This window comes from Sus scrofa, chromosome 14 (assembly GCF_054392235.1).
Source record: "Sus scrofa isolate SSC_HxYL_T2T_F1_AM1 chromosome 14, Sscrofa_HxYL_maternal_Yorkshire_Landrace_v2.0, whole genome shotgun sequence".
NCBI lineage: Eukaryota > Metazoa > Chordata > Mammalia > Artiodactyla > Suidae > Sus > Sus scrofa.
Window position 1 is genome coordinate 27,666,120 of NC_139396.1, and position 23,743 is coordinate 27,689,862.

Below are 23,743 nucleotides of genomic sequence, written 5' to 3' on the forward strand. Positions count from 1 at the left end.
CCTCACTTCCGCCCCACGGCAAGATGGCGGCGCCCGGGCCCTGCCACGCAGACTTCCGCCCGGCGCGGAGGCCTAGGGTGGGCTGCGGGTCGCATTGGATGTGAAGTCTGGACGCGCGAGGTGCGGAGCTGCAGCCCAGGTGCGTTGAGGTGCGTCCGTGCCTGGTGCCTGGCCGGGGGGACCAAAGGAGAGAGCGAGCCAAGGGCTCTAGCGGGGGTGGTCCGGGGAGTCTCGCCACGTGGGAGGAGGAGGAACTGGGACGCTGCGGGAGGGCAGCGCTGACTGGGGGGCAGGAGGCCACGTGGGTGGGGTTCCGGCCAGGGTCCGCATGTCCTCCTCCTTCAGTGACTTCTTTACTCCTTTCCTCTTTCTGCCCCAGGCAACATGTCGGAAGGAAATGCCGCCGGCGATCCCAGCACTCCAGGAGGGTCCCGACCCCTCCTGCCCGGTGCCCGGGGGCTTATCGGGAGGAGGCCGGCGCCTTCCCTCACCCCAGGCCGCCTTCCCTCCATCCGCTCCAGGGACCTCACCCTCGGAGGAGTCAAGAAGGTACCCGAGGGCACCATTCTAAATGAATCCAAATGCCCTAAACTGCAGACACCTTTGACTGAAGTACCTGTAGGGCCTTCAGTATGGCAGGCATAGCGTTAGGCCTCACGAATCTTGCCTGCAATATCTGGGGAACCTGCCCTACCTTCCAGTCAAGCTACTTACTGGATACAAAATGTTGTCATGGCTCTCAGAAAAGGCTGAAGAGCAGAGAATCCTAATTAGATCAAAAGCACTTTGAGCAGTGTTCATTTCCTTTTTATGTGTGTTTTGAACATCCTTAAGAAAGTGCTGAAAGGAGTACCCATCCCGGCTCAGCGGAAACTAATCTGACTAGTATCCATGAAGATGCAGGTTCCATCCCTGGCCTTGCTCAGTGGGTTAAGGATCCCGCGTTGCCCGTGAGCAGTGGTGTAGGTCACAGTATTGGTTCAGATCTGGCATGGCTGTGGTGGAGGCCAGTGGCTACAGCTCACATTTGACCCCAAGCCTGGGAACCTCCATATGCTGGGGGTGTGGCCGTGTGGCCCTAAAAAGAAGATAAAAAAAAAAACCCAAAAAGCTGCGAAAGCCACCCAGGCATAGAGTTTGCCTGCAGTTTTAAAGAGCTCTGAATTTGCTGTGGTTCCCAGTGTGCAGACATCTGATCCAAAGTATTATGAGTCCTAGGCATGGTGTTAGAGGCTCTGTCCTCTTGTATTATGTTTAATTGCCTGTAGATGTAAAGGATAGCCCTTAAAGGGGGGATGGGGAGGATGACAGAACATAAAGCAGACAGTTTTTGTCTTTTTTTTGTGGGGGGGCACACCCTCGGCATATGGAAGTTTCCAGGCTAGGGGTTGAATCGGAGCTGTAGCTGCCGGACTCTGGTTCATTACTGCTGAGCCACAATAAGAACTCCAAGCAGCCAGTTTTTGAAGACATGAGTTTACTTTGGGAAATTCTAGTGGCCTTCTGACCCAATCATTTGCTTATGAGTGCTAATTAATTTGTCTTCCCTACTGGAGCCTTGTTGCTAGAGCTCTTTCCCTGTGATACTACGTGGTCTCTGTAGCAGTTTGAAGACAAGGAGTGAGATTAGGGAAATTTCCTTATTGTTAGAAGTCCCGAAGGTTCTCCTTTCAGAGGGCAGAAGCTGAAGCTGCTGTTTAAATGTTTTTAGGTGCCTGTTTCTTCTATATGTAATTCCACTGCCACTATGACGTGACTTTCTTCCTTTTCAAGCACATGTACAGGAGTTCCCTTTGTGGCTCAGTGGGCTATAAACCCTACTAGTATCCGTGAGGATGCCAGTTCCATCTCTGGCTCCGCTCAGTAGGTTAAGAATCAGGCATTGCTGGAGTTCCCATCATGGCACAGTGGTTAAAGAATCCGACTAGGAACCATGAGGTTGCGGGTTCGATCCCTGCCCTTGCTCAGTGGGTTAAGGATCCAGCGTTGCCGTGAGCTCGGGTGTAGGTTGCAGACACGGCTCAGATCCTGCGTTGCTGAGGCTCTGGCGTGGGCGGGTGGCTACAGCTCCAATTAGACCCCTAGCCTGGGAACCTCCATATGCTGCAAGAGCAACCCAAAAAGACAAAAAAAAAAAAAGAATCAGGCATTGCTGTGAGCGGTAGTGTATATGACACAGATGCGGCTCGGATCCAGTGTCGCTGCGGCTATGGCTTAGGCCAACAGCTGCAGCTCCAATTCGACCCCTAGCCTGAATTTGCTGGGAATTTCCATATGCTGAGGGTGTGGCTCTAAAAAGAAAAAAAAAATTGAGCATATGCCCATTTCTGTAAATCTTTGACAACGGTGTGGCGTGTGTAGAATAAAACCTTGCTGGTCTTTATCCATAGAAAATGCCCTTTGGAAGTTTTTATTTTCCTCTGTGCTTTGGGATCAGAACTTAACCAAATCAGTAACTCCTGTATTTTACTTTCAGAAAACCTTCACCCCAAATATCATCAGTCGGAAGATCAAGGAAGAGTAAGTAGCCAGGCCTTCTGAATACTTGTTCCTTATTTACATACTTGGGCTTTGGGGGAAGGAAGTAGGTATGTGGTTCAGAAATTTAAGTTTATAAAAAGAAAGAAAAAAAGAGAAATTTAAGTTGATAGATTTAGTTCTTTTCAGTAGTTATTTTCAACCCTGGCTCCCAGGGGATTTTTTAAAAATTTTTTATTGTAGTTGATTTTTACAGTGATCTGTCAGTAGGCTCCCAGGGGATTCTGATGTGCAAGCTTTAAAAAAATACTGATGCCTGGGAGTCCATCCCTAAAATTGTGATTTAATTGTTTGTAAGGAAATGGAGTGATTATCTTTTGTAGCCAGAGTTGACAGCCCGGACAAAGATGTATCAGGTCCATAAGGTTTTTTTGCCTTGCAGCCTTCCTGCTTTCACTCAATACAGAAAATCCACATTTTGGGGCAGTCTCTATATTCAACTTTTGAGTTGATAGTTCTAATACGTGATCTCGAACAAAAAGGTAAAGCAACGGTAAACTGAAAGGACTTCACCTCATCAAGCAAGTGAAAAGATGCTCGACTTAGGATTGGGGGTTCTGCTTCTCATGATGTACTTGTTGGCTCATTAAATTCTCCATACAGTTGGAACGGAGTGGTGTGGGAAAGTAAGACCAGTTCTCGGAGGCAGGGAAGTGAGTGGTTTTATTTTGCCCCTTCTCTTTTCCAGGCCCAAGGAAGAAGTAGCAGTCAAGAAGGAAAAGCGTGAAAGGGATAGAGACCGACAGCGAGAGGGCCATGGAAGGGGCCGGGGGCGCCCAGAAGTGATCCAGTCCCACTCCATCTTTGAGCAGGGCCCAGCTGAAATGATGAAGAAGAAGGGTACAAAGCTGCCGGGGCTCTGGGAGGAAGGAATCAGTGGCTTTCAGGTCCAGCTGCCCACGAGGAGGGCAAGGGCAGTGGCATTCCCCTGCTTGCTCCCAGTTAGCTCTCCTTGCTGTTGGCCTCTTCTTTACTTCTTGCATCATTTCCCACAGGGAACTGGGATAAGACCGTGGACATGTTGGCCTTGCTGTTGGCATGTTGGACATGCCTCCTTGCTGTTGGCCCCTTCTTTACTACTTGCGTCATTTCCCACAGGGAACTGGGATAAGACCGTGGACATGTCAGACATTGGGCCCTCTCACATCATCAACATCAAAAAGGAGAAGAGGGAGACGGACGAAGAAACAAAACAGATCCTGCGTATGCTGGAGAAGGATGATGTAGGTACCATCAGGCTAGGGGGAAGGGGCTTCTGGGGAGCCAGGTCGGGGAGAAGAGAGCTCTGATGTCCTGGAAGCCCCGTGAGTAGCAGGAATCTTCAATTAGGAAAAGGCTAAGGTGGGGAGTTCTTGTCGTGGCTTAGTGGTTAGTGAACCCGGATAGCATCATGAGGACATGGATTTGGTCCCTGGCCTTGCTCAGTGGGTTAAGGATCCAACATTGCCATGAGCTGTGATGTAGGTTGCAAATGCAGCTCAGATCTTGCGTTGCTGTGGCTGTGGTGTAGGCCTCGGCTACAGTTTCGATTGGACCGCTAGCCTGGGAACCTCCATATACCACAAGTGTGGCCCTAAAAGGCAAAAAGACCCCCCCCCCAAAAAAAAAGGCCAAGGTGGGGGAAAAAAGGGGCGAACGTGGACTGCACTCCAGGCAAGTGTGTTTTCGGGCCTGGCTGTGTGACCCTTGGCTCCTCTTTGACAGTTCATCGATGACCCTGGCCTAAGGAATGACACTCGAAATACACCTGTGCAACTGCCACTGGCTCACTCAGGCTGGCTTTTTAAGGAAGAGGATGAAGAAGCAGATGTTAAACCTTGGCTTCCTGGCCACAAGGAAGAGGACATGGATGTGGACGGGCCTGCTGTGAAAGGTACTCTGTGTCAGTTAATGTCTCCTTTCCTTTTCTGTGCCTGCCCCACCCCCTCTCTGGGAATGAGCCTCCCAGACCAACTCATAAGGCAGTCCAGCCGTCAATACAGGACCTGGCCACCGGCACTAAATTCTCACTCTCAGCAGGTTCCTGGCAACAGGAGTTGGTGGGCCCAGCCTCAGATACCTCTTTTTATGTAACTCCTGGATCCTTCTCTGTAAACAGAGTTTCCTTCCAGCTTCCTGGCTGAATGACAGTGGAGCAGACCAAGGCGAAGGGGTGGGTGCAGTGAGATCATGGGTGATGGCCACTTGATAGCACTTGCATTTCTGTTGTCTTGGGCAGTGAAAGAAGAGCCACGAGATGAGGAGGAGGAGACCAAGGTGAAGGTTCCTCCCAGGGCCACCCGGAAGACCCCGAGCCTACCGAAGGACGTGTCTGTGGCAGAGCTGCTCAGGGAGCTGAGCCTCACACAGGAGGAAGAGCTGCTGTTCCTGCAGCTGCCAGACTCGCTCCCTGGCCAGCCACCCACTCAGGACATCAAGCCTGTCAAGACGGAGGTGCAGGGCGAGGATGGCCAGATGGTGGTTATAAAGCAGGAGAAAGACCGGGTATGCTCGGGAATGAGTTCTGTGAAGGTGCGGGGGCACTGAGAGGGGACACAGCCACCCTTAGGGGAAGCAAAGGTGTGCCTCCTGTCCTGAAATGGGAGAACAGTATGCATTTGTTCTTTCTGCATGCAGGGGCCTTGGGGCTTTGCACTTCAACCCCAATTGTATGTGTTTCCTTTTCAAAATGGAATATTTTGAACATACACAAATGAGAGAACGTAAATTCTTGTGTACTATCACCCAGCTGCAGCAGTTGCTGGTATTTTGCTCATTTGCTGGTGTTTGCTGTGGGTGGGGTTTGGTTTTTTGACCAATGGCAGGCAGCTCCAGGAAAAGGCCCTCTTTGGGGAGCTCCCCCCCCTTTTTTTTGTCTTTTTAGGGCCACATCCGCAGCATATGGAGGTTCCCAGGCTAGGGGTTGAATCGGAGCTGTAGCTGCCAGTCTAGCCACAGCCACGCCAGATCCGACCCATGTCTGTGACCTATATACCACAGCTCACGGCAAAGGCAGATCCTTAACCCACTGAGTGAGGCCAGGGATTGAACCTGCCATCCTCATGGATACCAGTGAGATTCATTTCCGCTGTGTTATGACGGGAACTCCCTGGGGAGCTCCTTCTCACCTTTGCTGCTGCTGCCTTCCTGTAGGAAAGGGTTCATTATTGAAGGATGGAAGAGACGGCTCCTTACCTGGTTTCCATCCCCTGGTTGTCTTCATAGGAAGCCCGCCTGGCAGAGAACACCTGTACCCTGGCTGACCTGACAGAGGGCCAGGTTGGCAAGCTGCTCATCCGCAAGTCAGGGAAGGTGCAGCTCCTCCTGGGCAAGGTGACTCTGGACGTGACGATGGGAACCGCCTGCTCTTTCCTGCAGGTGAGGGCCCGCCAGGTCTCTCTGAGGCTCTTTAAGACATTGAGGAGGGTTAAGGAATTGGTGTGGAACATGGGGAGGAAGGGAAGTGTTCAAATCATAGGGCTGTGGTTTTGGTTCTCACTGTCTCTGTCGATTGGCAGGAGCTGGTGTCCGTGGGCCTTGGAGACAGTAGGACGGGTGAGATGACAGTCCTGGGACATGTGAAGCACAAACTTGTATGTTCTCCCAATTTTGAATCCCTGTTGGATCACAAGCACCGGTAAAACGAGCAGATGGAGCATGGTGGTGACTGCCCACGGCTGCTGCCTGCTCCAGACGTTTTGTTCTCAAATCTGTTGGACCCAGAAGGGGCCTGTTTAGCCCACCCACTCCAGCCATTGTCCCAGTTTTCCCCCCAGGGCCCACGCGGCTCCCTCCCACAGCAGCCGTGAATGGCGACGACCTTCCCACAGCACAGAAACTGCACCTCCTCACCGCTGGGGGATTTGTCCTTGCTATTTATTTTTATATTTATGTCTTATCTCTTCACCTGCCTGTCCCCTCCCCAGGTGGAGAGGGGACGGTCTGTGGGAAAGGGTGCTTTCCCTTTGCTTCTCAGGGTGGGAAAAGGAAGGACGGCTGCTTTTGCTCCCTCCTTCCTCCTGTGAGGCAGCGCCCAAGAGCGAGTGGGGAATTCTTGAGTCTGAGATGCAGTCCCAGCTCTGCTGTTACTAATCGTGTGATTGGTCAAACTACCTAACCTTTCTGAGCCTCATGTTCCTCATCTGAGAAAAATGAGGACGATACCTACCTCACAGGGTTGGTGTGAGGATGAAATGGAGCATTTTCGATGAAAACTCCTTGCACAAGGCCAGATGTACACAGTAGTCACTCAATAAATGTTAGTTTAGTTTCCCTTTGCCTGAGTCTATTTTCAAGCCAGTGTTGCAGCTCCCTTTGCCGTGAGCTTAGCAAACCACCTTTGGAACAGGTGTGAATCACACGGGCTCTTCCTGACTTAAGTGGCCCCAGAGATTTTGGACGGATATGCCTTCCTTCCCTCCTTCTCTTTGTTCTTTGAGCCTGTTTTTTATTCATCATTCATTCTACACTGAGCCCAGCAAGCTCCTAGCCACAGCCAGGAGGCAGGACTGACTAGTCCCCACGTCACCCTTTCTGTAGCTAAGAGCTCAAGTGAGCTCTGTTGGATGCTGATGTTCTGATCTTTGTAGAGGACAAGCAGAAAGGGTTCCTGGAGTCGTGGGCCGTGGAAGTCCTGTTTAGTCGAAGGCTGAGCTTTGGTGAAGCAACTGCTTCTTTGGTCTCTGGGCTTCGTTGTTGGCTGCTTCTCCTTTTCAGGAGTAATGCACTGCCAGTGAGTCTCCGTTGTAGTCCTCTCTTTGTTTCTCTTGGTTTGTCTGGTTCAGAAACACTCTTCTTTTCCAGGCTAACTCAAACCTGCCTCGTGAGATGTTGGGTGTTTTAGTCTTTAGCTGTTTGTTCTGCGGAGGCCTGAGGGAAAGCATCTCCCACTTGACAGTTCATCGCTTCACCGTTTCAGGTATCTTGGGGATTAAGTCATGACTCGGCGTCAGCATCTCCATGACCTCTCTCTCTCTTCCTCATACACAAGTTGGACAGTGTTGGTAGAAGGACAGGGCAGGCACCCAGAGCACACATTTCTACCAACAGATAAATGCAAATAACAAGGACAAAAAAGCCCAAAGCTAAATTCATGTATGAGTGAAAAATGGATGCAAATTTATTACTCTCTACATCTGTGTGTATTTTGTTAATATGCCGAATGTGCACTATATAGGCTTGTTCATTTTTAATTACTTTGCTAAGTCACAGAGTGTGGGTTTTAGAGTCAGAAACGGGTTTGAATCTAACTACCAGTAATTTTGGGGGAAATTACCCTCCCTAAGTTCAATTTTTCTCATTTTCTGTAAAAATGAGGTAATAGTAGCTTTTTAATAGGGTTGCTTTTAAATTATAGTGGACACAAAGCATTTATTTCGTGCCAGACAGAAAAGTGGTTCTGTCAGGATGTATTCAGCACAAGTAACCAAAAACTAGACTGACAGTGACGTAAACAATTAGGGCATTTAATTATCTCATGTAATGGGAAGTCTGGAAATAGATGGTTCCAGAGTTGGGTAGCAGCCAGAATGTCATCAGAATTTTCTTGGATCCATTTGTTCTGCCATCCTTGGTCTTGCAAAGTGGCTGTTACAGCTCAGCATCCTTTCTTCAAATTACAGTGTCCAAAGCCAAAGCTGGAAGCAAAGTAGACAGCAGCAAAGGAACTTTCTCCTCATGCTGTTCTCATCAGAAGGAATATCCTTTAGAGGCCCAAAGAGACTTGCCCTTATGTCTCTTGATAGAGCTGGGCCACCCTTGCATGGGCACTGGCAGAGAGGGGTGGACAGTTTGTCCCCTGGCACTGACAGCTTGTTGCCTATGAGACGGTTTTGTTAGTAGGTAGGAAACAGGAATGGCAGTTAGGTAGACAGTCCATGATAGCTGCCACCACAATTAAAAAATACACTGTCTATTGTAAAATCCTAAAGTAGGTAGAATTTTTGAAATGTTCAATTACCTTTTATTCTACTAAATAAACTAGTTTTAATATTTTAGTGCATATTCTTTCAGACTACAAAATTGCATATGTTGCACATAATATAAACATGCTGTCCTATTATGTGTTCCATCTCACTCAAAGGTAAATACAGTTCTTCCACGTTAATAACCATCTTGTACTTCAGGTACTTCTGATCTAACTGAAAGTATCAGAGACAGCAAGCACCCTTAAATCCTCCCAGACCTACCCACATGTTCCAGTGGAATTGATCCCTCACACTCAGCTCTTTAAAAGAAAAGAGGGGGAGTTCCCATCGTGGCGCAGTGGTTAACGAATCCGACTAGGAACCATGAGGTTGCGGGTTCGGTCCCTGCCCTTGCTCAGTGGGTTAATGATCCAGCGTTGCTGTGAGCTGTGGTGTAGGTTGCAGACGCGGCTCGGATCCTGCGTTGCTGTGGCTCTGGCGTAGGCCAGTGGCTACAGCTCCAATTGGACCCCTAGCCTGGGAACCTCCATATGCCGCGGGAGGGGCCCAAGAAATAGCAAAAAGGCAAAAATAAATAAATAAATAAATAAAAATAAAAGAAAAGAGGCTTGGGAATCCCTGTTGTGGCACAGTGGAAACGAACCCGACTAGTATCCATGAGGATGCGGGTTCAATCCCTGGCCTCGCTCAGTGGGTTAAGGATCCAGTGTTGCCATTAGCTATGTTGTAGGTTGCAGATGTGACTGTGGCCAACAGCTATCGCTCCAATCGGACCCCTAGCCTGGGAACTTGCATATGCCATGGGTTCCACCCTACAAAGGGAAAGAAAAAAAAAAAGAGACTTATGTCTTGGGTCTAGTCACAGTGAAAAAAATGACATCTGCTGTCTATTCATCCCACCCCCATCTTAGGGCAGGATACTTCCGCAGTTGGGGCGGTCCCCTCTTAAGATGTTATCAGCTGCTCTTGGACTGTGGTTCAGCTGCCAAAGTTCTGATGAGAGAGTTGGGACTGGAGTGGGGTTAGGTCTCAGGGGCATCATCTGAAAAAAATGGAGGTAGAATGCCAACTCTAGGAACACTTATCTGTGGCCAACTTCTGACAGCTCTTCTGAAGCATTTCTTCTGTCCCCTTCCATTGGAGCAGACACTGGTCCAACTCCACGAAAGCTGAGGTAGAAGTTGGACTTTCTTCCGTTCGGCTGATGGACATTTAAGACCCAGTCAGTCAGGAGAAAGGCAAACTTGATCGTCGTTGGCCCCAGTTTTATCTTGTGTATTTTTTTCAAAGTTCAGTAGAGAAATAGAAACCATTCTAGGTATTCTAAGCAGAAAAGTTTAATACAGGAAAATAAGTATTGTTAGACTCATTGGAAAGCTGGAAGAGAGCCATAGGTTCAGCCTCCAGGAGTCAGAACCCCCAGAGAACTAGTCCACCAGGGAAGCTCCAGCCCCTGCTAGCATCAGGAAACCTAAGGACCAGGGTAGAGCTGAGTTCCAGAACACACTGCATAGCTGCAATGCAGAGATCAGAAAACGCCCAGTGTCAACTGGCTGGAGAACCACAGAGCTAAAGTTGGACCGTGGAACACCTGAAGAAAAGAAACTCTGAGTGCCCACTGTGTGCTAGGTTCAGTTCCAGCTTATGATTCGTCAGTGACAGAACAGAAAGGTCTCTGGTGGAACTTGCATTCTAGTGAGGGAGACCATCCATAAGTAGAAGTTAAGTTACTTAGTATTTAAAATGTGATGAGTGGGAGTTCCCATTGTGGCTCAGCAGTTAATGAACCTGACTAGCATCCATGAGGATGCAGGTTCGATCCCTGGCTTCGCTCAGTGTGAAGGATCTGGCGTTGCCCTGAGCTGTGGTGTAAGTCGCAGGTATGACTCGAATCCTACATTGCTGTGGCTGTGGTGTAGGCCGGCGGCTACAGCTCCAGTTGGACCCCTAACCTGGGAACCTCCATATGCCACAGGTGTGGAATTTTTTTTAAAGGGTAAGAGGGGTCTGTGGGTGGTAGTGGGGCAGACCACAGTAAGTAGGATAGGCTTCCTTGAAGAAGTATTCGAGGAAGTGAACCAGCAGGATTAGTAGGAGTGGGGACAGCTAGAGTCAGGACAGTAAGGAGACGAGCTGACAGCTGACGGACACTGTGAAAGGGAGAACAGTATCTGAGCCAGGTCCTCAGGGCTTCAAGGCCATCGTAAGGACTTTAGCTTTACTCTTAGGGAGATGGTTAGCTGTCGCAAGCATCTCAGATTTCAAAAGGCCTCTAGGTCGAGGCTTAAAGTAATTAAACAAATACTAGTCAGATTTGTTTTCCACTGAGCCACGATGGGAACTCTTGTAGGCTACTGTATTATTAACCTAGGCAACAGGTGACAGTGGCTTGGACCAGAAAGTGATAGTGGAGGTGTTGGGAAGTGATTGGCTTCTGATACTTGATCTGCTGATAAGAGTAGCTGTGGGGTGGGAGTTCCCATTATGGTGCAGTGTAAACGAATCCGACTAAGAACCATGAGATTGTGGGTTCGATCCCTGGCCTCGCTCAGTGGGTTAAGGATCTGGTGTTGCCGTGAGGTGTGGTGTGGGTCACAGACACAGCTCGGATCTGGCATTGCTGTGGCTGTGGCTGTGGCTGGCAGCTGTAGCTCCGATTAGACCCCTGGCCTGGGAACCTCCATATGCTGTGGGTGCAACCCTAAAAAGCAGAAAAAAAAAAAAAAAAAAGAGTAGCTGTGGGGTATGAAAGACAAGAATCCAGCTGACCGACTCCACAGTTTTGGCACCAGTGAACAGCCAAAGCAGTAGAATGGTGGCCCATACTTCCACCTTTCATATTCCAATTGGCAGAACCTGATTCACATCCAGAACCCTAGTATGAGAGATTTGAGGAAATGTAGCATTCCCCTTCTAGCCCCAATAATCCAGGCAGGCACTTAATGAAGTGGTGGTTGAAGAGTGCCAGTCAACCATACTCACCAGAGTTGGCTTAAGTATCCAAAATTTGAAGGTAACGCTATCTGTGACCATGTCATGCTACCAATAGATGCTGATTCACCCCCTCAAAATAGTATATTCCAAATGAAAACACAATACCTAAAACTGACTGTACCCAGTGTGACTCTCAAACCTGTCCCCAGGACAAGATAATACACGAATTCTTTTGGAATCTTCTCTTACAGTGTACAACAAAACATTAATGGCTACATTAGAATACATCTTTGGACTATCAAAATTCACCCAAATAATCCCTAGTCTCTGAACAATTTTGGTTTTTCCAATTTTTCACTATTTTAAAAAATGATGCAATAAACAATTTTGTAGTTAACTTGTTGCCCATATCTTCATTGTTTCCATAGGCTTTTTTTTTTTTTTTTTTTTTTTGGTCTTTTTAGGACCCAACACGTGGCATATAGAGGTTCCCAGGCTAGGGGTTAAATTGAACCTGCAGCTGCCAGCCTACATCACAGCCACAGCAACACCAGATCCAAGCCACAACTGTGACCTACGCAAGATCCTTAAGTCACTGAGCGAGGCCAGTGATTAAACCCATGACCTCACGGATACTAGTCACAGGTTCGTTAACCACTGAGCCACGACGGGAACTCCATTAAAGCCATTTGTAATTAAAAAAAAAAAAATCCTAAAGGGGACTTCCTATCGTGACTCAACAGTTAACAAACTTGACTCATGTCCACAAGGACGTGGGTTCAATCCCTGGCCTTGCTCAGTGGGTTAAGGATGCAGCTGTATCCTGTGGTGTAGGCTGGCAGCTACAGCTCTGATTCAACCCCTAGCCTGGGAACCTCCATATGCCACAGGTGCAGCCCTAAAAAGACAAAAAAAAAAAAAAAACAACCCAAAAAACAAAAAAAACTTAGTCAAATTCTGTGATCTCTTTATGGCTTTTGGTAGGTACTGCCCTCCAGAATGTTTGCACCTGTCCACATGCGCATCAACAGTAAGTTGCTCATGGATTTGTGAGGTTAAATGTTTAATCAAGATTCTGTTTTTGAACTATATTAATGTAAAAAGATGCTCTGTAGGAGACCTGGCATGTACTCAACTGACCCTCAGGATAGGTAACTAATGTTCTGTCTCCTCACTCCTTCAGACATAGGAGGGGGTTGGTGTGTGAAGACACTGCTCACATGGCTGGGTTATGTGCTTTCCAAAAGACAGTTGTGTTTTTCCCAAGTTTGTTTTTGCCAGTGGTGTTCACCATTGCAATTACATAATTCAATTAAAGATGGTATAAACTAATAAAATATGAGGATTAGAAGAAACTTTCTGATGAAAATAAGGTAAGCACGTACTTTAATTAAATATTACGTAAACTGATGAAGTAGGACTGCTAAAAGAAAGTTCTTATTTCTGTAGAAACTAAGGTAAATGCTTTGGAAAGACTTAATAAAGGTGAGTCGCGAATACTACCATTGAGGAGCTCCTGAGGGTCGGTGGTGTCCCTGGAGCGCCTGGATGCAGGTTTGATCCCCAGACCGGCAGAGTGGGTTAAGGACCCACCATTGCTGCAGCTGCATCATAGTTCACAGCTGTGGCTTGGGTCTGATTCCTGGCCCAGGAGTGCCATATGCCACCAGGCCACCAAAAGAGGGAAAAAAGGAACAAAAAGAAAAAGATACAACCATCGAATTAAGTTTAGGCAAGATAAATGTAAGTGTTCAAATATTTAAAATAGATATATTTCCTGTATTAAGCTTTTTCCCTAAAATATCGGTTAAGATTAGGTTCAGCTAAGAGAAATAGAGCTCCCAAATAACAGTGAATTAAACAATTAGACTTTTTTTTTTTTAAATAAACTTTTCTCTCCTGTAAAAATCTAAAGATGAGGGAGTTCCTGTTGTGGCTCAGTGGTAACGAACCCGACTATAATATCCATGAAGACTCAGGTTTGATCCCTGGCCTCACTAAGTGGGTCAGGGATCCAGCATTGCTATGAGCTGTGGTGTAGGTTGAAGGCAAGGCTTGGATCTGGCGGTGCTGTGGCGTAGGCTGACAGCAGTAGCTCTAATTTGACCTCTAGCCTGGGAATTTCCATATGCTACAGGTGCGGCCCTGAAAAGCAAAAAAACAAAACAAAACAAAAAAACTGAACATCTCCTGGTCTCAGTTGTGACAGAGAAGAGCTTCCAATTTACATCACTTGTGTAAGCAAACCCTCAACATGCTGTTGTTAAAACCAGAGTTCCCAGGTGGTGCAGCGGAAATGAAGCCAACTAGGAACCCTGAGGTTTCGGGTTCAGTCCCTGGCCTCGCTCAGTGGGTTAAGAATCTGGCATTGCTGTGAGCTGTGGTGTCGGTCGCAGATGTGGCTCGGATCCTGCATTGCTGGGGCTGTGGTGTAGGCCGGCAGCTGTAGCTCCTATTCAGTCCCTAGCCGGGGAATCTCCATGTGCTGCGAGTGCAGCCCTAGAAAGCAAAAAAATGAAATAAAACCGCTTCCTTGCCTTCACTCTCAGTGCCCTTGCCCCTTTCTCCTGTCCGACAGGAAAGAGCCCACTTCTGGGTAGATCTAAGTCTCTGCCTACTCTGCATCTCCCTGAGGACTTAAACTTGGCCAGAGAAGCACGCACAACCAGGCTGTACCATCTCACTTTAAGACCAGTAATCTAGTATGTTTTCCTTATCCATTTTTCTTCCCACTCCCCGGAGAATACTGTGTCCTCAAACCTCCAACACCTCTCCCCATTCTCAGCTCCTGGCCCTGCCTCTCATCACGTGAGGAAAACAAGCAGTAACTGCACGTTCCCACCACCACATCTACTGGTCTGTTTGCATCTGTGCACAGACTTTCCTCCTGTGAGTGGTGAGTGGATGAACTGTCCACCGTCCTCCTGGAGACCAGACCCTTCACAGGGGCCCTGAGTTCTGTCCTTCTTACCTCCTCAAAGGTTCTTGCTCCAGCAACCCCCTAAACACACGCGCATCCACGTGTTTCCTTCTCAGTCTCACACAATCCAAATAGGCTCTTAAGATCCATCTTGAAAACAAATTTTCCTTCAAGGTCGCATTCGCCTCCAGTATCACCTCTTTTCTCTGCTTCCCTTTGCAGCAAAACTTTATTTTTTTCCTTTAGGGCCTCACCTGTGGCACATGGCCAGGGATCAAACCTGCATCCTCATGGATACCAGTCAGATGCGTTTCCACTGAGCCACGACGGGAACTGCAGCAAAACTTCTTAAAAAGAGTTGTCTTTGAGAGTCTCCACTTCCTCTCATTCATTCTCTTGAACCCATTCCAGTCTGCCTTCGAGTCTCCACCCAAGAGCTCCTCTCAAGGTCACCAGTGACGTCTTTGCCAAACTCAGTACTAAATTTGCCATCCTTATTTTACTGAATCTGTTGTCACACTTGACACAGTTCATCACTCCTCCCTTCCTCAAATACCTTCCTTTCTTGCCTGCGGGGACACTGTCCTAACTGATCGTTCTTGTCTCACCGGATGTGCTCCCCATCTCTTTCCTCGGTGTGGTACCTCCCCCACGTTTCTCTGGCCTGTCTGCTCTCATTCCCTCAGCCATCTCACCTAGAATCATGGCTTTAAGTTCTCCATGTCTATGATTCACAATTTATTCTCTCCTGTCTCCAGCCTGTATCCAACTGCCTATTCTCCCTTCTTTTCTTGTATGTCTAGTAGGCAACTCACCCCTAACCACCTGCCAATTTGGGGAAATACAAGGAACAAGAAACATTTAAAATAACCCATGGTGGGAGTTCCCTTCATGGCTCAGTGGTTAATGAACCCAACTAGGAACCATGAGGATGTGGGCTCAATCCCTGGCCTCACTCAATGGGTAAAGGATCTGGCCTTGCTGTGAGCTGTGTAGGTCACAGACTTGGCTTGGATCTGGCATTTCTGTGGCTGTGGCATAGGCCGGCAGCTGCAGGTTCGATTAAACCCCTAGCCTAGGAACCTCCATATGCTGCCGGTGCAGCCCTAAAAAGACCAAAAACAGAAAAAAAAAAAAAAAAAAAAAGAGAGAGAGAGAGAGATGGAGCCCCGTGGCTTAAGGATCCAGTGTTGTCACTGCAGCAGCTTGGGTTGCTGCTGTGGCTCAAATTCGATCCTTGGCCCTGGATCTTCCACAAAATAAAAAAAAAGTAGCCATGAGAGTTCCATCAGCAAAGCCTTTAAACTATAGGACAAATGACTCAAATTTTCCAACAAATTGTAAGGGGAATGAAGGAGGAAGCTATAGGTAAAAAGAGATTTAGAAGATAACGTCAATCCATTGCAATGTATGAGCCTTATACTTTGCAGTAAACTCTCAGCAGGAAGACTCCATTCAAACCCAGCACTAAGGGTCTTTTTTTTTGTCTTTTTGCCATTTCTTGGGCCGCTCCTGCGGCATATGGAGGTTCCCGGGCTAGGGGTCGAATCGGAGCTGTAGCTGCCAGCCTACGCCAGAGCCACAGCAATGCAGCAATGCGACCTACACCACAGCTCACGGCAATGCCGGAACCTTGACCCACTGAGCAAGGGCAGGGATCGAACCCTCAACCTCATGGTTCCTAGTCGGATTCGTTAACCACTGCGCCACAATGGGAACTCCCTTTTTTTTTTGTCTTTTTGAAAGGGTCTTAACCAAACTTGAACGTGGCTTATAGTGCCTTAAGGCTGTGTCCCTGGAACCACCCGACCCTTATTGAGTGTCTATTTGGAAAAGTTTAGGGCTGTCCAAAAATGTTGCTGTTTGTTCTAGCTGACACCAGACAGTCCTGTAACCTCTCTTTCTTAGACATTTACTCAAAAACGGCTTGTAATTGTGAATCCTTTGAGATGATATGTACCTTCTGTAACTACGGAGTATCTGTTTCAAGGACCTGAAAGCCAGTCCTTAGAAATGTAATTATCAAGAAGGGGAGGGCTTCTGTCTCCCAGTCTTCGAGGATAGAATCCTACTTCCATAATTGCCGTTTAGCAGACACCGCCAACCTAGTCACGTTTGCAATAACCAACTCTTTGTCCCTGCCCCCATTCCCTCTTTACAATGCCTCTTTGCAAATTAGGATGGAGCTAAGCTTTTTCCCCTCCTTTAGTAGTTACTGAAAAAAATCCTTGGGAGTTCCTGTTGTGGCTCAGCGGGTTATGAACCTGACTAGTACCCATGAGGATGCACGTTCAAGCCCTGGCCTTGCTCAGCAGGTTAAGGATCCGGTGTTGCTGTGGCTGTGGTGTAGCCCTCAGCTGTGGTTCCTCTACCCCTACCCTGGAAATTTTCATATGTCGCAGGTGCAGCTGTAAAAAAGAAAAAAATCCGTTGTCACCATTTTAATTAATATCTGGCTTTGTTGGGGGATTTTTTTGGCCACACCTGCGGCATGCGAAGTTCCAGGGCCAGGTATCCAACAAGCGGAGCCACAGAAGTAACCTGAGCCACAGCAGTGACGATGCCAAGTCCTTAACTGCTAAGCCACCGGGGAACTCTGGGCTTTTATTTATCTTAGATATTTTTCACAAAATTTTAAAAAAATCGTGAGGCTGGAGTTCCTGTCACGGTGCAGCAGAAACAACCCAATTAGAAACCATGAGGTTGTGGGTTTAATCCCTGGCCTTGCTCAGTGGGTTAAGGATCCGGCGTTGCCTTGAGCTGTGGTGTAGATCGCAGACACAGCTCTGATCTGGTGTGGCTGTGGTTGTGGCGTAGGCCTGCAGCTGTAGTAGCTCCAACTGGACACCTATGCCGCAGATGCAGCCCTAAGGAAAAAAAAAAAAAAAATGGAGAGGCAATCAGGGATGTTTGTATATTGAACAGATATTTGATAATGTTGTTACTGTTAGGTTTTTTTAACTATAATATGGTGTTGTGGTTATATTTTGCAAAATAATAATTTTTAAAAAATCTTTCCAGAATGGTATTGCTCCTCACCACTTCCAGCATTATTACTCTTGGCCAAACTAACATCCTCTCTTGTGGAGTTTTCTTTACAGTTGCCCTGTAAATGATCCGCCTGCTTCTCTACCCCCTCCCTCACCCCACCAGTCTGTTCTCAACACAGCAGCCAGATAGATCCTGGTAAAATCTGTCATGTGATGCCAGTTCCCATCTCATTCAGAGTAAAAGCCAAGTCTGTTCAACTTCCAAGACCTCATGGGATCCTCCCATGAACCCTGTAACCCCGCGTCCAGCTCTCCTGAGTCCTTCTACTCCAGTCACGCAGACTTTGCTTCTTATGTAACAGTGCAGCCAGGCTCCAGCTTCATGGTTTTTGTGTCATTTTTCCCTCGCCTGGAATCAGCTTTCCCCAGATACCTTCCTGTCTTGTTTCCTCGTTCCCTTCAGGTCTCTCAGACTCTCCCTGACCACCAAACATAAATTAGGGAAGTTCTATCCCTGACACTCCTCCTGCTCTCTTCTTGCTCTTTTTCTCCATAGAATTTATCACCATCTGACATATTATCTACTTCTCTTTTTTTGGCCTGATATTCCCACCTGACTTTTTTTTTTTTTTTTTTTTTTTGTCTTTTTGCCTTTTCTAGGGCTGCTCCTGCGGCATACGGAGGTTCCCAGGCTAGGGGTGAAATCGGAGCTATAGCCACCGGCCTATGCCACAGCCACAACAACGCGGGATCCGAGCTGCGTCTGTGACCCATACCACAGCTCACGGCAACGCTGGATCCTCAATCCACCGAGCAAGGCCAGGGATTGAACCCGCAACCTCATGGTTCCTAGTCGGATTCGTTAACCACTACGCCACCACAGGAACTCCTGATTTTTTTTTTTTTTTTATGCTTTTTATGGCTGCACCTGCGGCACATGGAAATTCCGAGGCTAGGGGTCAATCACAGCTGCAACTGGCCACAGCCACAGCAACAACACCAGATCTAAGCTGCATCTGCGACCTACACCACAGCTCACAGCAACACCGGATCCATTAAGTCATTGATCGAGGCTAGGGATGGAACCCGAATCCTCATGGATACTTCATTGCTACTGAGGCACAATGGAAACTCCCCCACTAGGCTTTTTGCTCATTACTCTATCTCCAGAACATAAAATGGTTTCTTGTACATAATAGGCACCAAATAAATGTTAGCTGCAGGAATGAAGGACTGACTGTCATTGTGTGAAGGCTGTGTGTGTTAAAGAGTTATTAACCGCACTTCTGAGCAAGTGCAAAAAAGAACACTTCAAGTCTCCTAGGCTTCCTTTCAAGGGAAGAATGGCCCTCACTTTTCCAGGAAGAAGAAAGGAGCTGGCTGACCTTGTGGGCAGGGCTTTGGGCCAATTCAATGGACTGTTCTTGTGGCTTCCGCTGCTGAGTGTGTAATTGGCATCGGTGTTTTCCGTGAATGTTCTGTGAATGCTCACACGTGCCGAAGGGATTGTACTGATGGGGAATTGCTGCGTGGAGAGAGGTGCTCATGCCTTTGGGACCCTACAGCTCTTGTAATCCCTTTGTGCTAAAAAATCTCTCTCATCATTTTCCTGATCCAAACACTTGGCAGCAAGAGGCAGCCTCCACCTGGGGGATGTCCCTTGATGGGTTTGTTGCCTCCCTGATGATGCTAAGAGGTACACCTCTTGCAAAAAGCACCTCTTACCTTGCTGTTGGGGTCTTGTCAAAACTGAACACCTGAGGGTGTTAAAACGCATACCCACTGGGGTCTTGTGACTGATATTTGAGGGAGTAGGTTAACTCCGACTCAGTGTGATGAGAGCTCAACAAGCCTCTCTTGTCAGATAGAAATGATGTATTTATTTATTTCTGTCTTTTTAGGGCTGCACCCACGACATATGGAGATTCCCAGGCTAGGGGTCCAACTGGAGCTGCAGCCGCCAGCCTACACCACAGCCCAGCAATACCAGATCCAAGCCACAAAAGTGATCTACACCACAGCTCACAGCAACGCCGGATCCTTAACCCCCCAAGATAGGCCAGGATTGAACCTACCTCCTCATGAATGCTAGTCAGATTCGTTTCTGCTGAGCCATGATGAGAACTCTGGAGATAATATATTTAGATCTCCAACTGTCCTCAACCCCGTGGCGTTTTCAGCTTTACAAGACAGACAGGCAGCCATCCCTTTGGGAGAAATGTCCTCCACAGCCTGAAGCAAGGCCTCTTGCTCATGGTACTCTCAGTCCACAGTGGGTCTCCTCAGAGCCTGGGCCTGGCCCACTGATTGGCTAAGCCAAAACCCATGGTGTCCACTATTAAGCGTCCTTGCTGGGCATGTGGAACAGAAGACAGATCTGGTCCCTCTGCTGCGTGGAAAGAACTCAAAGCCTTCCTCACAGCTCCAGACAATATCCTTGCTGAAGCTTGTCATATTTTTGCTGACTCTTGTTTGGACTGTTGACAATGGCCTAGCTGTTTGGTCTACCACTTGGAAAACTACAGACTGGCAGATTATAGACTTCCCTCTTTGGGGCCACCAACCGTGGAAACAAGTCAAGGCTGTTCATGGAGCCATCTGGGCACTCTTGTAGGTACCCATGATGAAGGTTCTTTCTCTGATGTGATGGACTGCAATCAAGCTATGGATTGAGGGAGTTCCCGTTGTGGCACAGCAGAAACAAATCCAACTAGTATCCATGAGGATTCGGGTTTGATCCCTGGCATCACTCAGTGGGTTAAGGATCTGGGGTTGCCGTGAACTGTGGTGTAGATCACAGACATGGCTCAGATCCCGCGTTTCTATGGCTGTGGTGTAGGCCAATGGCTATAGCTCCAATTCAGTCCCTTGCCTAGGAACTTCCTTATGCTGTGGGTTCAGCCCTAAAAAGAAAAAAAAAAAAAAAAAAAAGCTGTGAATTGAGCCTGTACTGCCCAGAGAGCCACCCTTGCTGCCTGGACCCATCATTAAACCAGACATGCATCATGCCCACTGTGTAGACTGAGCGCCTGGTAAAGGACTCTGTGTTTCAGATGCACTAGCTACTACTGCATGCTGGACTGCAACTCCTAATAAAAGTTCGAAGTGTTGGTCTTGGTGAGGGAGGCCCATCGCACAGGGCAAAGCCATAGAACCTTTGCCCCCCTCCTGGGGTTCGTCATTGCTGACAGTTTCAGGATGCAGTGTTGCATCTCAGTCCCATCAGCTGACTCTGGCCAGACCACTGTGGTTCTTGAAACCAACCTTAGCTGCATTTCTGGCCCTAGACATTTGTAGTCGGATGATGATGGACCTTTGCTCGAAATGGACTGTCAAGCCACCAAGGTATTTGATGGACTTTCCACACTGTCCACTATCCACAGGCATCTGGTTTGTGGAGCATTGGAAAGCCCTCCTCAAAACTCAACTTAAGGAGTTCCCTTTGGCTCAGTGAGATAAGGGTCTGGCATTCTCACTGCAGTGGCCTGGGTCACTACTGTGGTGCAGATTCTGTCTCTGGCTGGGAAACTTGTACAAGCTGCAGATGCAACCAAGAGTGAGTGAATGGATGGATGGATAAATAAATGAATGGATAAATGATTGAATGAATAAATAAGTAAATAGATAAGTAAATAAATAACTATTTTAAAAAATCAACCCAAAACAATTTCTGACCCTACATCCATCACCTCCTCAGGGTCCATGTGCATTAACAAGGCAGTGTGGTCACTAAATATGGATATTCTTAGAAAGCAATCTCCTCTTCTTGGCCACTCCCTGGGTACTGATCAGAATGGAAAGGTGGAGTGTTATGGAGACCTATTTTGAGAATCTGAGTTTCCCTTTTAGGTACAATGTTTCTTCCTTTCTCCTTATGGCAACCCCAGCAGGCCAGATTGCTTCACCCTCTGGTGGCTGCAAAAGGGGGACTTAAGAGATTCAAACTTAATGCTAAGTTATTTATTTGTTTATTTATTTGTGGTCTTTTTAGGGCTGTACTCATAGTAGGCTAGGGTCCAACTGGAGCTGCAGCTGCAGGTCTACCCCACAGCCGCAGCAACTCCAGATCTGAGCCATGTCTGTGACGTACATCACAGCTCACGACTACGCTGGATCCTCAACCCACTGAGCGAGACCAGGGACGGAATCCAAGCCCTCATGGATACTAGTCGGGTTTGTTACCAGAGCTCCAAAGAGAACTCCCTAAATTTTGTTTTTAATATTAACTCTTTATGCCATTTGTTAACATTCACACTACTAAATAATATCAAGTGTGACAATCTGATTATGAATTTTTTTCCCAAAGAATTTTGTCCTGAAAACTGAATTAACAGTTCTGTGTTAGACCCACATTCCCCAAACTGTCCTGAGGCACCTCTGAGTGCCTCAGCAGCAAGGCCATGGAGCATCACAGAATACAGCTGACCCTTGAACAAATGAGCATGAACTGCATGGGTCCATGTGTATGTGGTCTTTTCTCAATAGTAAAACTGCAGCACTACACAACTCATGGTTGGGTGAATCCACAGATGTGGAACATGGGATGAACCACATGTAGGAAATCTGGCTGACTATAAATTATACACATATTTTTGACTGTGCCGAGGGTTGACGGCCCTAACCCCACAGGTTGTTCAAGGGTCGGTTCTATTTTAAATGTTCATGGGAAGAGTTCCAGTCGTGACTCAGTGGTTAACGAACCCAACTAGCATCCATGAAGACGCAGGTTTGATCCTTGGCCTCGTTCAGTGGGTTAAGGATCCGATGTTGCCTCGTGAACTGTGCTGTGGGTCACAGACGAGGCTTGGATCTGGCGTTCCTGTGGCATAGGCCAATGGCTAAAGCTCTGATTGGACCCCTAGCCTGGGAACCTCCATATGCCTCGGGTGTAGCTCTAAAAAGTAAACGCAATGATACCATCTGTAGGAAACTATGGACCCATGCTAGCCCAAGGTAGAGCATGGTTTCAACATCAGATTGTTATCCCTTTTTTTTTTTTTTTTTTTTGCTTTTTAGGGATATACCTGCGGTATATGAAAGTTCCCAGGCTAGGGGTCAAATCAGAGCTACAGCTGCCAGCCTAGGCCACAGCCACAGCAACGCAGGATCCAAGCCTCATCTGCTACCTACACCACAGTTCATGGCAACGCCAGATCTTTAACCCACCGAGCAAGGCCAAGGATCGGATGCAACGTCATGGTTCCTAGTCGGATTTGTTTCCGCTGCACCACGACAGGAACTCCCATGTTTGTTATCCTTTTGATAATATCATATCTTTGGAAAGTTGGGTTTTCTGCCACTGCCGTGATAAAAAGCAAATACTGTGTGACTATTGGTGTGGTACAAGAAATAAGTATGTATGTCCATACCCAAGTTTTGAGAAGTTGTACAGCACCCAGCACATCCCAGGAAATTAATTATGTATCCTCACGGGATATGTTCCAAGTAGATGTCTGAAACCTCAGATGGTGCTGAGCCCTTTATATACTGTGTTTTCCTATACTAAATGCAGCAAGTGTATACAGCATGAATATACTGGACAAAGGGTTGATTCATATTTCATATCCTGAATGGGACAGATTAGGTAGTGTAAGATTTCATCACACTACTCATTTAATGACATATATTTAAAACTTATGATTTTTTTCTTTTCTTTCTTTTTTTTGCTTTTTAGGGCCATACCTTCTACATATGGAAATTTCCAGGCCAGGGGTCAAATAGGAGCTACAGCTGGCGGCCTACACCACAGCCACAGCAACATGGGATCCAAGCAGCATCTGTGACCTACACCATAGCTCACAGCAATGCCAGATCCTGGACGTGCTTAGGCCAGGGATCGAACTTGCATCCTCATGAATACTAGTCAGATTCATTTCCACTGCACCACAATAGGAAGTCCTAGAATTTTCTCTTTAACATTTTCAGAAGACAGTTATCCAAGGGTAACCAAAACTGTAGAAAGTGACACTGCTGGAATTCCTGTCGGGGCTCCATGGTTAACAAATCCGATAGGAACCATGAGGTTGCAGGTTCAATCCCTGGCCTTGCTCAGTGGGGTAAGGGTCTGACGTTGCCGTGAGTTATGATGTAGGTTGCAGACACGGCTCGGATCTGGCATTGTTGTGGCTGTGGCAAAGGCCGGCGGCTACAGCTCCGATTCAACCCCAATCCTGGGAACCTCCATATGCCCCAGAAGAGGCCCTAGAAAAGGCAAAAAGACAAAAAAAGAAAAAAAAGAAAAGAAAAGAAAAGAAAGTGACACTTCAGATGAGGGAAGACTATTCTATTTTAAAATAGAATAGGGAGTTCCCGTCATGGCGCAGTGGTTAACGAATCCGACTAGGAAACATGAGGTTGCGGGTTCGATCCCTGCCCTTGCTCAGTGGGTTAACGAACCGGCGTTGCCGCAAGCTGTGGTGTAGGTTGCAGATGCAGCTCAGATTGCGAGTTGCTGT

General features: G+C 47.5%; 1 protein-coding gene across 3 annotated transcripts; it reads left to right on the forward strand.

The window, feature by feature from the left end:
- The first annotated feature begins 17 nt into the window (after positions 1 to 17).
- POLR3D (RNA polymerase III subunit D) lies at positions 18 to 8,508 on the forward strand. Of its 3 annotated transcripts, none has more exons than XM_005657234.4 (9): positions 18 to 149; positions 380 to 549; positions 2,477 to 2,520; positions 3,227 to 3,378; positions 3,637 to 3,761; positions 4,243 to 4,411; positions 4,757 to 5,022; positions 5,743 to 5,895; positions 6,036 to 8,508. In XM_005657234.4, the coding sequence occupies exons 2-9, from the start codon at positions 385 to 387 to the stop codon at positions 6,156 to 6,158; spliced, it is 1,197 nt and encodes a 398-aa protein (XP_005657291.2). In that variant the 5' UTR covers positions 18 to 149; positions 380 to 384; the 3' UTR covers positions 6,159 to 8,508. The 3 variants fall into 3 exon arrangements, with proteins under 3 accessions (XP_005657291.2, XP_084853741.1, XP_001927968.4); XM_084997615.1 differs by having other exon boundaries at positions 18 to 139; positions 3,534 to 3,761; XM_001927933.7 differs by having other exon boundaries at positions 18 to 139.
- The last annotated feature ends 15,235 nt before the right edge of the window (positions 8,509 to 23,743 follow it).

Coding starts and splice junctions, on each gene's coding strand:
- POLR3D (XM_005657234.4), top strand. CDS start 385: ATGTCGGAAGGAAATGCCGCCGGCGATCCCAGCACTCCAGGAGGGTCC. Junction 550..2,476: donor CCCTCGGAGGAGTCAAGAAG/GTACCCGAGGGC, acceptor TTTTACTTTCAG/AAAACCTTCACCCCAAATAT. Junction 3,379..3,636: donor TGAAATGATGAAGAAGAAGG/GTACAAAGCTGC, acceptor CATTTCCCACAG/GGAACTGGGATAAGACCGTG.